The sequence below is a fragment of the Triplophysa rosa genome, unplaced genomic scaffold (assembly GCF_024868665.1).
Source record: "Triplophysa rosa unplaced genomic scaffold, Trosa_1v2 scaffold6_ERROPOS1493707, whole genome shotgun sequence".
In the NCBI taxonomy this organism is placed as follows: domain Eukaryota; kingdom Metazoa; phylum Chordata; class Actinopteri; order Cypriniformes; family Nemacheilidae; genus Triplophysa; species Triplophysa rosa.
The window spans coordinates 5,173-18,126 of NW_026634718.1; the positions used below are offsets into that span (position 1 = coordinate 5,173).

General features: G+C 41.3%; 1 protein-coding gene across 1 annotated transcript in view; it reads left to right on the forward strand.

The window, feature by feature from the left end:
• The first annotated feature begins 3,961 nt into the window (after nucleotides 1-3,961).
• Nucleotides 3,962-12,954, forward strand: part of unc5cb (unc-5 netrin receptor Cb) — a 56,400-nt gene continuing 47,407 nt past the window's right edge. Inside the window, exons 1-3 of the mRNA XM_057328698.1 lie at nucleotides 3,962-4,238; nucleotides 4,467-4,607; nucleotides 7,863-8,090. Coding sequence (XP_057184681.1) covers nucleotides 3,962-4,238; nucleotides 4,467-4,607; nucleotides 7,863-8,090 — 646 coding nt within the window. The remainder of the gene's footprint in view (nucleotides 4,239-4,466; nucleotides 4,608-7,862; nucleotides 8,091-12,954) is intronic.

Here is a 12,954-nt window from a genome sequence, read left to right on the forward strand (position 1 = left end):
TAACATTTTTCCCCATTATAGTGCATCCCTCATATAGCTACATCACTTCTGATTGTTTGGCATCTTATACAAAAGTATCAAATACAGACTCATATACAGTGATATAGCATAAGATATTAAACATCTCTCAGCATCCCAAAATGTTGCATGTCTTTGTTAGACCTTCCAGAAGCGTTCGGAGTTCATCCTGTTTTTGAACGGGGCCAGCGCTGAAGTGAGTGTCATGGCAACTGTATATCTCTGCAATCCCTCGCCTTCTGTTCTGACCTAGAAAGAATGAAATGATTGTGTGTTTCCTCTATCTGTGAGGTTACACAATAATCACCCGCTGTTAACTGTTATCAGACGCTCCCCAACATACAGAGCGTACGCTGGCACACCGACTCATTTTTCCCGCTCGTCTAAGCGTAGAGAGAAACAGAAGGAAGCGTTCTTATCTGCCGCTTGTTCGTTTCTTATTGAATGCGTTTCGTAATCTTATCTCCGCTCCCCTTTCTTGAGTATTCCTACTTATGTGTGGAGCCGAATCAATTCTGCTCATTCATTTTTTGCAATTACAGGGTTCTATCAGCGTTTAGATAAGCGCCACGTGGATTGAAACATGCTAACGGCTGAGCCCGCCCACCGCCGCCGCCCCTGCGTGTGCATTGGTTGAATAATTCATTGAGTTTAATTTCTCCTGGTGGTTCAAATCTAGGCTCAGTTAAGCTGAGGCCGTAATGAAATGTTTCACACCGGAATCGATCCGACTCGTGGTGCGTTAATGATGTCGTCTTTACTTCACATTAAAAATACTTCAGTTCATGCCTTGTGATGGGAACGCAAAAAGGTACTGGAGCGTGATAAGTGTTTTCGACATTACTATAGTAAAACCAGGAGTAATATATTATGTACCACAGCCATGGCAACAGTTTCTTTTGTAACGTTAATCTCGGAGGTCACAGTGACACTTAATAGATTATTTTAGATCTCAGAATTGTGTGGCTGACATCCTGAAATCCCTTTTAGTCATGACTGTTGAGTAGAGGCCGTTCATCTTTTAAATCTACCGCACCTCATATTCTCATCATTCTTGCTTTCTGTGCAGCAACAGAAGAGAAAATAAGAGCGAGCGAGAGCAGGACGCAGGATTTATGCCGGCGTTCACGCTTGACTCTCTCCTGATGGAAGAGAAGCGCAGTTGAGGATGATACACTGCTTTCCTGAGGACCATAAATCTGGACGCGCACAGATAGAATCCAGCTTATCTTTCACAAAGCTGTCAGCCAGCTGATATCGCACATGTTGAGAATATTTGTGGAGATGTGTGTGTACCTGTGTATAGTCCTCATCACATCAAGTTACAAACTATCGCAAAATAGTTCCACTAATGGCACTGCACATCATTACTTATCATTACTGTTTTGTGCAGATCATAAGAATCACTCATTCATGAATTCAGCGAGCACAAAGAAGGTTGATGTCTATTTATTGTCTTTGTATAATTTATGCTACACAATCTTTTCATTTAATTACAGTTTGATCAATTTTACACAAACTCACTTCTTTACAGTGTGCCTGATGCAAACCATGAGAATCTGCACCAGTCTGTTGAAGGCCAGAATGTTGACTCCATTTCCTTCTCTCTCCGTCAGAAAGCATCTCTCCGGTCGTTCCTTCACTCCTTCAGGATTCATTTCCCCAAATCATGTTATTCCATCCAGCAGCTCGCTTGAGCGCTTCGCGTTTTCTCCTCATTTGACAGCGCGCTGGCGATGCCGTTTTGAATGCGCTCAGCTGCATGCTTTCCTATCTATTGTCTAAGTTGTATTGCGATATTTCCTCCTGTGTTCAGCTGCAGCGTAAACTCAAACGTCGGATGCTCTCTTGAAAGCATTTCAAGTGCAGCGAAATCCCGTTAAAACACGCATTATCCCGAGACAGCGGTTTTCATCACCCGTGTGGAAAATCCAGCCTGCATTAAACGCGGCACGCGCTAAAGCCGAGCCGCTCTGGGGAAGTTCTTCTTTAATTGAAAAAACAATTAGGCTTTGGGTGATGTAGACGCTTTGTTGCGCCAGACTTCCAGTGAACCCGAACTTAGAGACTCGGAGGAGACATCATTTATTCCCGTCAGAATGGATTGTTTGGATACGCGTGAGCTGGCGTCTTTGCGCGGGCAGCACAAGCAGAACCCGTGTTGTTTTTAGATTGTGTGTTCTGCCTTTGAAGAAGTCTGGGCTTTTACAAACTATAAAGCCAGCGTGAACTCCCCAGATGTGGCGCTTCATCTGCGATACGCCATATGAATGGGAGGTGAAGAGGGCTTTGTAAACTCCACAGCGCTGATCCTGCAGCTGGATGTGTTTGTGTTCTTACATGAATGTTATCAGGTCATCGTGGAGACGAGCGCACTTTGTTTTCGTTCTTTGACTTCACAAGTCTCTGGCATCTTTTACTGCTAAGATGAGGCTTTGATATTGCCGTGGTTCATGATACATGATGATCTTAAGTGTCATGTTTTGGACCAGCAAATAAAGATCTCTCGAGATGTTGATGCAGGCAGGGGGGGTTTGTGAGCCCCGTGAGTTTAGGAAGCCATCAGAGATGCTGCAGCTCACCTGAAGCCCAAGCGCATGTGTAGCGGATGCAGGCAGTATGCGGTAAAGTGAACAGATATATACTGTGATCTGACGGGTCACTGCTCGGCTCGGCTTCCATATCACAGCTTGTGAGAGCGCGTTTCATTTTCGTGAAGCGATCCAGCAAGAGAAATCCAATTGAAAGATTTGTGCTGGAATATTCACTCTGGCTTCGCACTTGCTGACCTTCTATAACATCTGCTTCTCCCTTTCTGTCTCTTTCTCTTTTCATACTTTCAGACATTCAGTCTAGTCATTTTTGAAGTCATTTGAAAATGAAAATTGATTAGAAACGCTGAGAGTATGTAGAGAGTTTAAAGGGATGGTTTACCCAAAATTATAAATTGTCATGTCGTTCAAAACCTGTGTATGACTCTTTCCTCTGCAGAACACAAACGAAAAGAGATATTAGACATTTTTTGGTCGTTTTATTTGTAGAATGCAAGTCAATGGAGACAAGTGTTGTTTGGTTATCAACGTTCTTTAAATATCTTCTTTTGTGCTTGCAAAAGAGAGACAGTCATACAGGTTTTGAACTACACGAGGGTGAGTAAATGATAAAATAATTTCCATGTTTGTTTGAACTATCCCTATCCCACAAGTTCTTTTGCATTTCTTTCTATTTAATTTCTTTATGTACCATTTTACGGTTCTATCACCATTCACACCACTATCACCGTTCTTTACGCCCCATTCCATTTCATTTGTTTTAAAATGAGCGTCATAAAAATACATCTTAAACCAGCCTGGAGGGCTTTGATGGTTTTAACTGGTATTAACTAGTCTCCCAGCAGGCTGGTGTTCGGCTAGACTAATCTGATTTCAGCCGGATTGATGCTAAAACACAATTACTTCCTTCAAATATTTGTTTAAATTTGACTTGTTTGTGCACACACAAGCAGCATGATCCAAAATCACGTCAGTTTATACTTTAAAGCTTTGATTATAGTATTTTGCTGTTCTGTTTCTCTACGGAAAACACTTCTGCAAATTCTAATAGACTCTGTGGGAACTTCTATAATGAAATTGTAATTTCACATCATATGGAAGCAATTGAGTACTTTTCAGATTAAATTCAAAGTAAAGCATTTGAGAAATCGGGGTTAAGGCGTATGGTCCACCAACAAACTAACTTGTTGTGAGTGACTTCAACAAAAACATTCATCACTGGAGATGAAACACTAATTGCCTTAAGCGTGTTGTTTTAGTTTCCAGAGGTGAAGAAGGTCGAGCGGTGGCTGAACGGTGTGTCTGCTTACGCAGAGACGGACCCTCAACACTTTTTATTCAAGGTCATACCCCTTTCATTTCTGCTTTTTCTCGTTTGTGTTTTTTATTTTATGGGAAATCAAGAAGCCTGCTGTTCTGAGAAGAAGGTGTGGTTGACTTTTCTAGATGTGATTGCGATAACAGGCCCAAACTCAAATTACATCCCAGAGAACCAGCATCAAAGCGTGGCAGTGTGGCGTGAAGATTTCCCCCAGCGTGACGGCATGCAGACGGGGCGGACCCCAGCTCCGGCCCCCTCGGACCGCCGTATCTACACTACAATCATCTATGAGGGGGGCAACTGCTCACTTCAGTTCACAATAGTGAATAAACAGTGGTTAAAGACAGGCAGGTGTGACGGGCAGCGCACGTGTGGACACATGTGCTGTGTTACGAAACATATCACGAGGTTGCGTGATGAATGGGGATTGTTATGTGTGTCTCTTCACCCATTGGAGAGCTCAGAATCAGTGGGGACTTGTTGGCGTGACAGCATGTTTTTGTCGTGCTTTTCCTTTTCTCAAGTGCTTTTTCTCTAGAAAGCGTCTTTTTATTCTCTTATATTTATTATTTCAGGCACTCTGGAGGTTGATGAATTGGCGCTTGCATGCAGGGACAACACACTAAACCCTTTCATGTCTCTGTCTGATCTCTCGTCCCTGCCCTGCTTCAGACAGATAGAGAGAAATAGACCGCTGCTCCATGAGTTTCCTACATGTGCGAGTCTGTTTTTTGGGTCAAGGTCTGGCAGGCTGGTGGGAGGCACTGGTGTCTGATAGCGTGATGAGTCTTAGAAGACTATCATTGGTTTATCACAAGAGAAAAAAATCTGTAGCTCAGGCACTTGCATAGGTTGGATTAGCCCGAGAATGCATGTACTAATGTATAGCTAAATATATAGCTGGATGGTAACTGTAAGCTACACTGGATGAAAGCCAGCTTCTTAAATGTAAATGTTCCTAGAGGCATTCAAGATAACAGTGTGTGTCTGTGTGTGTGTTTGTGCACACGTGGTGTGTGTGTGTGTGTGTGTGTGTACAGTATGGGTTTGTATGCATGCGTGTGTGACTGAGATAGTGATCATGCTTGGCGAGGCAGTTTTACCAGGACATGGTTCTGGTCCACATCTAATTGTTGAGCTGATAAACCTCCCCTGCTCTGCTCAGATACGCCCCACATGCCCCCTCCTCCCTCGAGCTCAGGGCCATGAAGCACAAACAGTTGATGAGAAGCTTTTTGTTTGTTTGTTTGTTTGTAGTTTGCTGTTACTCACCCCATAATAATGAATAAATGTTAATGTGGTGAGCTACTTGTGAGAAATACAGCAGCTTTACCCAAAGATTTGAAGCTATTACTAGCTTTGAAACTAGCTGTAACTGGTTTTGTTAAAAGTATGCCAGTATTTGTTGCAGTAATCTACTGATTACATTACTGTGATTTTTAAAGGGGTTGTTGGGCACAGTCGTAAATTACTGGTAAAAATCAGTGTAATGCACCTCACCTGAATTATTATTGTATAAAATGGCTTCCCTAGGATAAGACTGCAATGTTCAAGAATAGTTAGTAAGTCTTGCTTAGTTGGCAATCATTGTTACATTAGCAACTGCACAACAACACCTTAGCAACTGCTCTGCAACATCTTATAACTGCACAGCAACACCTTAGCAACTCCACAGCAACACCTTAGCAACTCCACAGCAACATCTTATAACTGCACAGCAACGCCATACTGTTAAACTAAACAGCAATACCCTACAGCAACATCTTACAACAGCAAAAAGAACTTTCAAAGACAGCTTCCTCTTTTTCTCGTGTTAAATGACACGCACGTGTAATGTGGTCCATGTTGAGGGGTCAGGTCCAGGCCACGGCGCTCCTTCAATTAGCAAGTGATTAGAGGCTGATGACAGGGCAGGTGTGATTTAGGACCAACCTGTGAAGAAAAGCAGACACACACTACCCAGAAACCCCTGGGGCTCTGTGTGCTAATGCAGTCCTGTAACATCACGGCTGATATTGATGTGAAATCACTGCTGTGTACTGGCAGGGTTTGTGAGACACACAGTCTGGACTGGGCCAGCGTGTAGCGAAGCAGTGAAGAATCTTTGATGCTGCATTTTAACCTCTTGCACACTTGCGCTCTCTCTCTGTGTCTCTGTAAATAATTGATGCCTGCCAGTCGGGTGTTAAGAATAGAAAACGTATTCAGAGGTGACGAATATCTCTGATAATGTCTTTCAGCTTCCCTCTTGTGGACGGCCTGGAATCAGAGGTCGGATATTTGAGTGTGTCCACAGAGCACTTACAGCAGATTCTCTCTTATTTCTCAACTGGAATTTAAATAGCATGTTCCTGTATACCTTTAGCCATGAGGTCTGTTGCTTCAGTTCAGGCAGATACATATAGGTGTGTGTTTGAGAAAAACACTGATCTTTCATTCCAGAAATGTTTGAGAATCATTTTATTACTGCTGGTGGTTTTTCTCATAATAGATGTGTAAATTGTCTACTTGGTCATCGTAGAGCTGTGACATGTCTGTTTTATCCTATTGGTCAAACTGCCAACATGTGCCCATTGTCAAATGTTTTTTTATTCCTTTCCTATTTTTATTTTGATGTTAAACTATCCAAACCTAATCAATTTGAATTATTTTACACAGAGGTTAAACCTCGAATGCTGTCAGTTCAAGCTGTATGTACAGTGACAAATTATTACAAATTGTTAACATTTCAGGAATATATGTTTTTCTGAATTTTATTCATTTCTTTTTGCATTTTGTTCAAAAGTTGTGTAAAACATTTTTTTGTAATCATATCTAGTTATTATTTATATTATATATTAATCATATTTATTTATTATATTTACATTAACGATACGCTCAGTTTATAATTCAATACGATACACGATACTGGGTTTATGATTAAGGTTGCATCACGGTATTTGTAACAAATTTAAAAATATGAAACTGGCATTCAAATGACAGATTTTTTTCCCAAAACATTAACAATTTTTAGTAACATTTGCTATTTCGTTTAAGAATTGACAACAGTGTACGTTTAATTAAACTATTTTTATGTAAACTAATAAAAACTGAATCTGGATCTGTCACAAAAAAACCTGAATTTTAACATAACAATTTAAAAATATATTTAATTTAAAATAAATTGCCATAGCTCTACTATACACAATACACATCTTAATAGCTCTATGATACATATCTTAATGTTTTGTATTGCTATATGTAATACTTAGATATATTGTTACACCCCTAACTAATACAACACATTGTATTATTTTATATTTATTATTTATTTACAGTATATATATATATTTTTTTATAATTACATATTGTATTGTATTGTGATTGCTGAGCAACCCAAATTGTGCACTAAAATACACTTTCTTTTAAATTAGTTACTTACTTAAAGGGCTCTTTTTTCAGACATTAGGTTTGTACTTAATGTATTACAAATATAGTCTTTAGTACTGCTATTCATGGTGTGTCAAAATATCACCGTTGAGTACGCCAAGATCTTCTTTATCTTAAGTTTATCGCATTTTTTCTATATTAAGTACAAAATTAGTGCATGAAAACAGAGCACAGTGTATTTTAGCGTAGACCGAGTTTAGTTTAAAGTCTAACTGTCTATGTGTTTATAGCAGTCTATCTAACATAACATATTTAAAGGCACAGTTATTCTCTCGCCTGATGTTTGATTTAACACAGTAGAGTAAGAATGGTTAGCGGGACCTCACATGTGCCTTGTCATGCTTGTGTCGAGTATGTTACTAGCCATACATGCACAGCCTGCTTATTACCGGACACAACTGCTCCCCAAAGGGGTGACCAGTAAACAATCTTACATCCAAGCAGCCCTCCGGTCAAACATGTTTCCATAAACACGCCCTCTGATGTGCACTTCTGCTTCTGTAACTAACTCCTTGTTGTCTGTTTTCTCCTCTCATTTATAGATGACGACTACCTGGGATTGGGCGAGCTCCCGGAGACCTTTCCCTCTGACCCGCCAGAGCCCCTCCCACACTTCCTGTTGGAGCCAGAAGAGGCGTACATCGTCAAGAACAAACCCGTCAACCTCTACTGCAAAGCCACGCCTGCCACGCAGATTTACTTCAAGTGCAACAGCGAGTGGGTCCATCAGAAAGAGCATACGGTGGAAGAGCGCGTGGACGAGACGTCCGGTCAGTATCGCCTGCAGTCATGCGGGGTGGGAGTTAGTGGGGTGGGTAAGCATCTGAAAACCGTAGAACGCACAGGCGCTCTTGCTCCCTCAGGCGGCTGAGTGTACGAGTTGGAAACTCAAGCAGATGAATAATTCAGAGGAGAGTTTTACAGTGTCCCCCCACCTTCCTGCCGACTGTAATGAGAGTGGAATTTCTCAGTCTTGTTAAACTCTGAGGGCCGTGCGGAGAAGCCCATAAAGCTACCGTGCTGTTATTGTTGGGCTGTTTGTGGTTGTTGTCTGGGACATGGGCATCATTAGGACTCCAGACAGCAAAGAGTTTGATGCTGAGATGTTCGTCTGCCACACAAACCCTGTTATAACAAACTCTCACGGGACGCAGTAAAGACGAGACAGACAGTCTCAGACGACAGTGACCGTTCTCTAGTTAAACTACGCTCTAGTTTCTTTGCGTCTTTTTTTAAATACTGTCATTTCAAGCCTGAATACTGTAGCTTTCTTTCTTCTGTGGAGTCTCTGAGCTGCTGTTTTCCATGTAATGAAATCATACGGTGACCAGGGGTTGTTTCACACTTTTAATAATAACCTGATTTTCTTCATATTGTGATACTCTGCATGACGACGCGTGTTGCACTCGGTTTGATTTCATCACAGAGGCCATCAGATTTGATGTTTACCTTCACAAATGAGCTTTGAGAGCTTTGACCGATAAAGAGGAATAAAAGTTTTGGTCTTCCCCACACATCTGGGATGCTTTTAGGATGCTTCTTAATGGCTGGAATACACTACAAGACTTTTCAAATCTGAACAGATTTTTTTAAAACTGGACATCATACACTTGCAGACTTTTTGAAAGTTTCAGATAGAAACACACTAACGGATCAAACCTGCAGACTGGCACAGATTTTCTGCAACAAGTCCAGACTGAAAATCTGAGCAAAAGTCTTGTAGTGTATTTTAGCCTTAAAGGGATAGTTCACCCAAAAATAAAAACTCATCATTTACTCACTTTCATGATTTACTTTCTTTACATTTTCATTTGGCAGACGCTTTTATCCAAAGCGACTTACATTGCATTATCCTATACATTTATACATAAGTATGCATTGTTGTTAACGCAATGCTCTTACCACTGAGCTACAGGAAAGCTTGTCTTTCTTCTGTGAATGACAAAAGAAGATATTTTGAGAAACGTCTTGGTGATTTTGTGTACGCACAGTCAATGGGGTCCTGCGTTGTTTGGTTACCAACGTTCTTAAAAATGTCTTCTTTTGTGTTCCACAGAAAAGAGAAAGTCAGACAAGTTTGGAATGATACGAGGGTGAATAAATGATGCAATCATTTTCATTTTTTGATGAACTATCCCTTTAATTTAGAAGAGCCCCTGGTTACTGTCTGCTTCTGTCATATAAAAAGCAGCGTGACTTCCACAAAAAAGTGGGTTTGGAATGTCACCAGGATGAGGAAATACGATGTTTTCTTCAAAAAGGGCATTTGGATGTAAAATCTCAATGTTCTTATCTCGGCCTGGGATCTTCGGACAGAGGTTTAGTGTGTAAGTTCGGTGCACATGGGACCAGAAACATCACAAGCTGATTGTTGATTGTGGTCAGAAGTTTGTGCACAATAGAAGTGAGGTGAGCATCATCATAAGCGAAGTAAATTGAAGTAAACAGTTTTGTCAAAGCCAGACACTGACTGTCTGAAGTGAGCCTCTGTGAAGCGTCTCCCTCAACGCTCTGTACTTAAATTCACATTTATTGAATACTGGCTAGAGATGGTAAAGATGTTCTGCTAAAAGCTCCAGACAGCACCGGCACACGTGTGTTTGTGTGTCCTCTGGGATTTAATATCCAGCCTTTCAATAGGCCGTCGCTCAGAGCATCATTGAAGACTGTGATTGCTACCTGTGGGCGAGCGACGACAACTCAATTTCCCTTTTTGGCAGCTGAATGCAGCCAATCAAAGCGGCCGTGTTGTCTGTAATAGCTCCAGAGGCCTGTGGGTATTTGATTCTTTCAGCGTTCACGCTGACCATTGTGCTACAGTGCAACACAAACACACTCACAAAAGCACGTTCTTATCACACACGCATGCAAACTGAGGGGTTTAATGGAAAACTGCGAGGGGAAAATGAGGCTTCTTCATTTGTGTATTGGGGTTTCAGTTTAAAGCGTGTGGCTTTAAACTGATTTTCCGTCCTCGTGTTGAGGCTTTGACAGTGACGGAGGAGGTGGATGCTCGGTCTCCAGATATTACGGTTGCCACGTTTCTCACCAGCCTCATTCTGCGGAGCCCAGATGTGATGTTCTTCTCTTTCCTCACATCTGTGGCTTTGGAGTAGAAAACCTTCATATGTGAACTGTTGCCTCAATGTGTCAGTTTAAATGAGAATGGTTTTACAAATGATCACACAGATTCGTGCGTTTCATGAATAAGGTTCTGTGTTTAAAATGAAATGCAAGCGAAATGCATACTGCTGTGAATTTGTTCACAGTGTGAAACAAAGAAATCAAACAGTTTTCTGTACTGTGAATACATGGCCCTGTTAAACTCTCGCTTATTGCTTTTATGAAACACGTGTTAAAATAAAATTACACTATAAAGTCAATGATTACAATGAAATATGCAAATAATCTGCAAATGTAGTGACTACATTTATTGGTAATAAGTGTAATTCTAGTTCAGTGTTTTTCAACTAGAAGGCCTTAACAAACCTCCAAGGAGGCCTAAATATGGTTTAAATTAGTTTTAAACAAGACAACCGAAGTGTTAAAATAAGCTAAAACAACTATTGGATATTTGTTAGGGTTTGCTTATTTGCATTTATGAAGGATTAGAAACAAATATGGGCCCTCAAACATTGTTGTGGACAGCGGCTTGAAGTCAATATTGAGTTGATTATCGTAAAAGGCCTGTACACACCAAGGACGATAACCACGAAGAAAGGTTTGAAAATCATTTTAAAGCTACGAACACAGCAGTCGGTGCCACAACTATAACAATATATACAGTATATTATATCAACGGGATCACTTTTAAGGCCATTGCACATTGCCTCCGATATTTTTGTCCGTCATAAAAAAATTTGGACTGGGTTCGATTTTCTGCGTTTTTCCCATCTGTAGCAAGCATTTTGAGAGGTGTTTTGACAATTCAGAGACACCGTACAAACGAGCGCCAAATACGAAAATACGCATACGGAAATTTCAGACCGTATGTGCAAAGATCTTTAGAATGTTCTTGGTGTGAAAGGGCCTTAACTGTGCCAAGCAACATAGTAACTTAATGTTAAAACCAAATTGGAGCTCTCTTTTGTTATAAATGAAAGGTGTTTATTTTGAGTAGTATAGTAGTAGGCCATTGTACTTTTCTCTTTCTCTCTTCTCTAGTTTCCTCAGATTGACAGAAAAACCACAGATAGAAGCTGGTTGAGCTGGTCAATAGCTATTTGAGCTGACGGAAACATGATCTGAAGGCATCTCTCTCTCTCTCTCTCAGTCTTCTCTCTTTCCTTCTCTTTCGCTCTCTCTTTGTGTGTTTGGTCCGAGAGCAGATTAACAGACATTTTAGGCCGGGCACACAGAGGGACGGTGAGTTATCTGTGCCAGGCTCTGGGCTCCAGCCTGCTGTCCCCGCACTTTCTCCAATGTAAATAAAGGACTTTTCTTACTGCTGATGCCGAACAGCAGATCATTAGCTCACTGCAGATGGATTTCTTTGGATAGAATGGAGTGGCTGCGAGGAGAAACACCTACTCAAATGTTTCCCCATCGATCTGCTCTCTTAAACACTCTGTCGTGCCTCAGAATTCACATTACTGTGCAGGTGGGGTGGGGAGAGAGGGGTCCATTTATAGCACCTCTCGTCTGTCCAAGTTATTTTGATGGGTATCGGCCAATTTTAATTCCAGCCCGTTTAGACGCAATGAGCTATGGCACTTAGGAATGAGACGGGCGGAAGCAAGATGGATGGCGGTCGATTTGTTAGGCGCAGCGCAACATTCACGTCCTGAGTGTTTCTCGCTCGTCGTCTTTAATTATGTCGCTCTGCCACGTAAAACAGCCACCAGGAACAAACAGGAACGCTCCAATTTCATGCTTCTAGCATCGATGCCGACCTCAGTCGATGTTCAGGCCGAACCTCTCGCATGTAAACAAATGAGGGGAGCTAATAGAGGTCACCTGAGGTCATCTGACCGTCCCTAATGCTGAAGGATCGCTGGCGTTAATCTTCGGAGGCCAGTGCCATTGATTGCTACAAAGGACGGTAAGTTAATTATGTGTAGCTACAGCGATGTAATGCACACCACTGGCTTGAGCGATGACGGGCGACACCAGCACCATCCCATCCCTGAGGTCCAGCTGTCCTTCTCCAGCGGATCAATAGAGGAGAAGCACAAAGCCCAGATGATAATGATGTGAACATCAATAAACAATGAGACATCATTCATGACCGACAGAAAAATGATTTAATTGTTTTAGCGATTGATGATGACATCATTATAGTGAGCGTTATCTCAGAAATACATTCAGGGAGTACATTTTCTCAGGGAGTACATTTTATTCCTGAATCTTTGGTGGTTTTAGTGTTATTTGGAAAGGCGATAATCAGTATTATTATTGGAGGCTTACAAGCTTTCAGTATTGATCTCAGGTCAGTGAACAGGAACAAAATGTATCTTTTGACTCTCTCTCTTTCTCTCTCATCATGTGATCACGTGAGCAATTCCAGGCCAGACTTTGATGTGTTATATTCTTTTGTGACAACACTGAATTTCTAAAATGAATATTTCAGAGCATTTGAATGAATACTAGATAACCGCCACGGGAATCGTTGGGCCCCGGATGAACGCTGTTTTT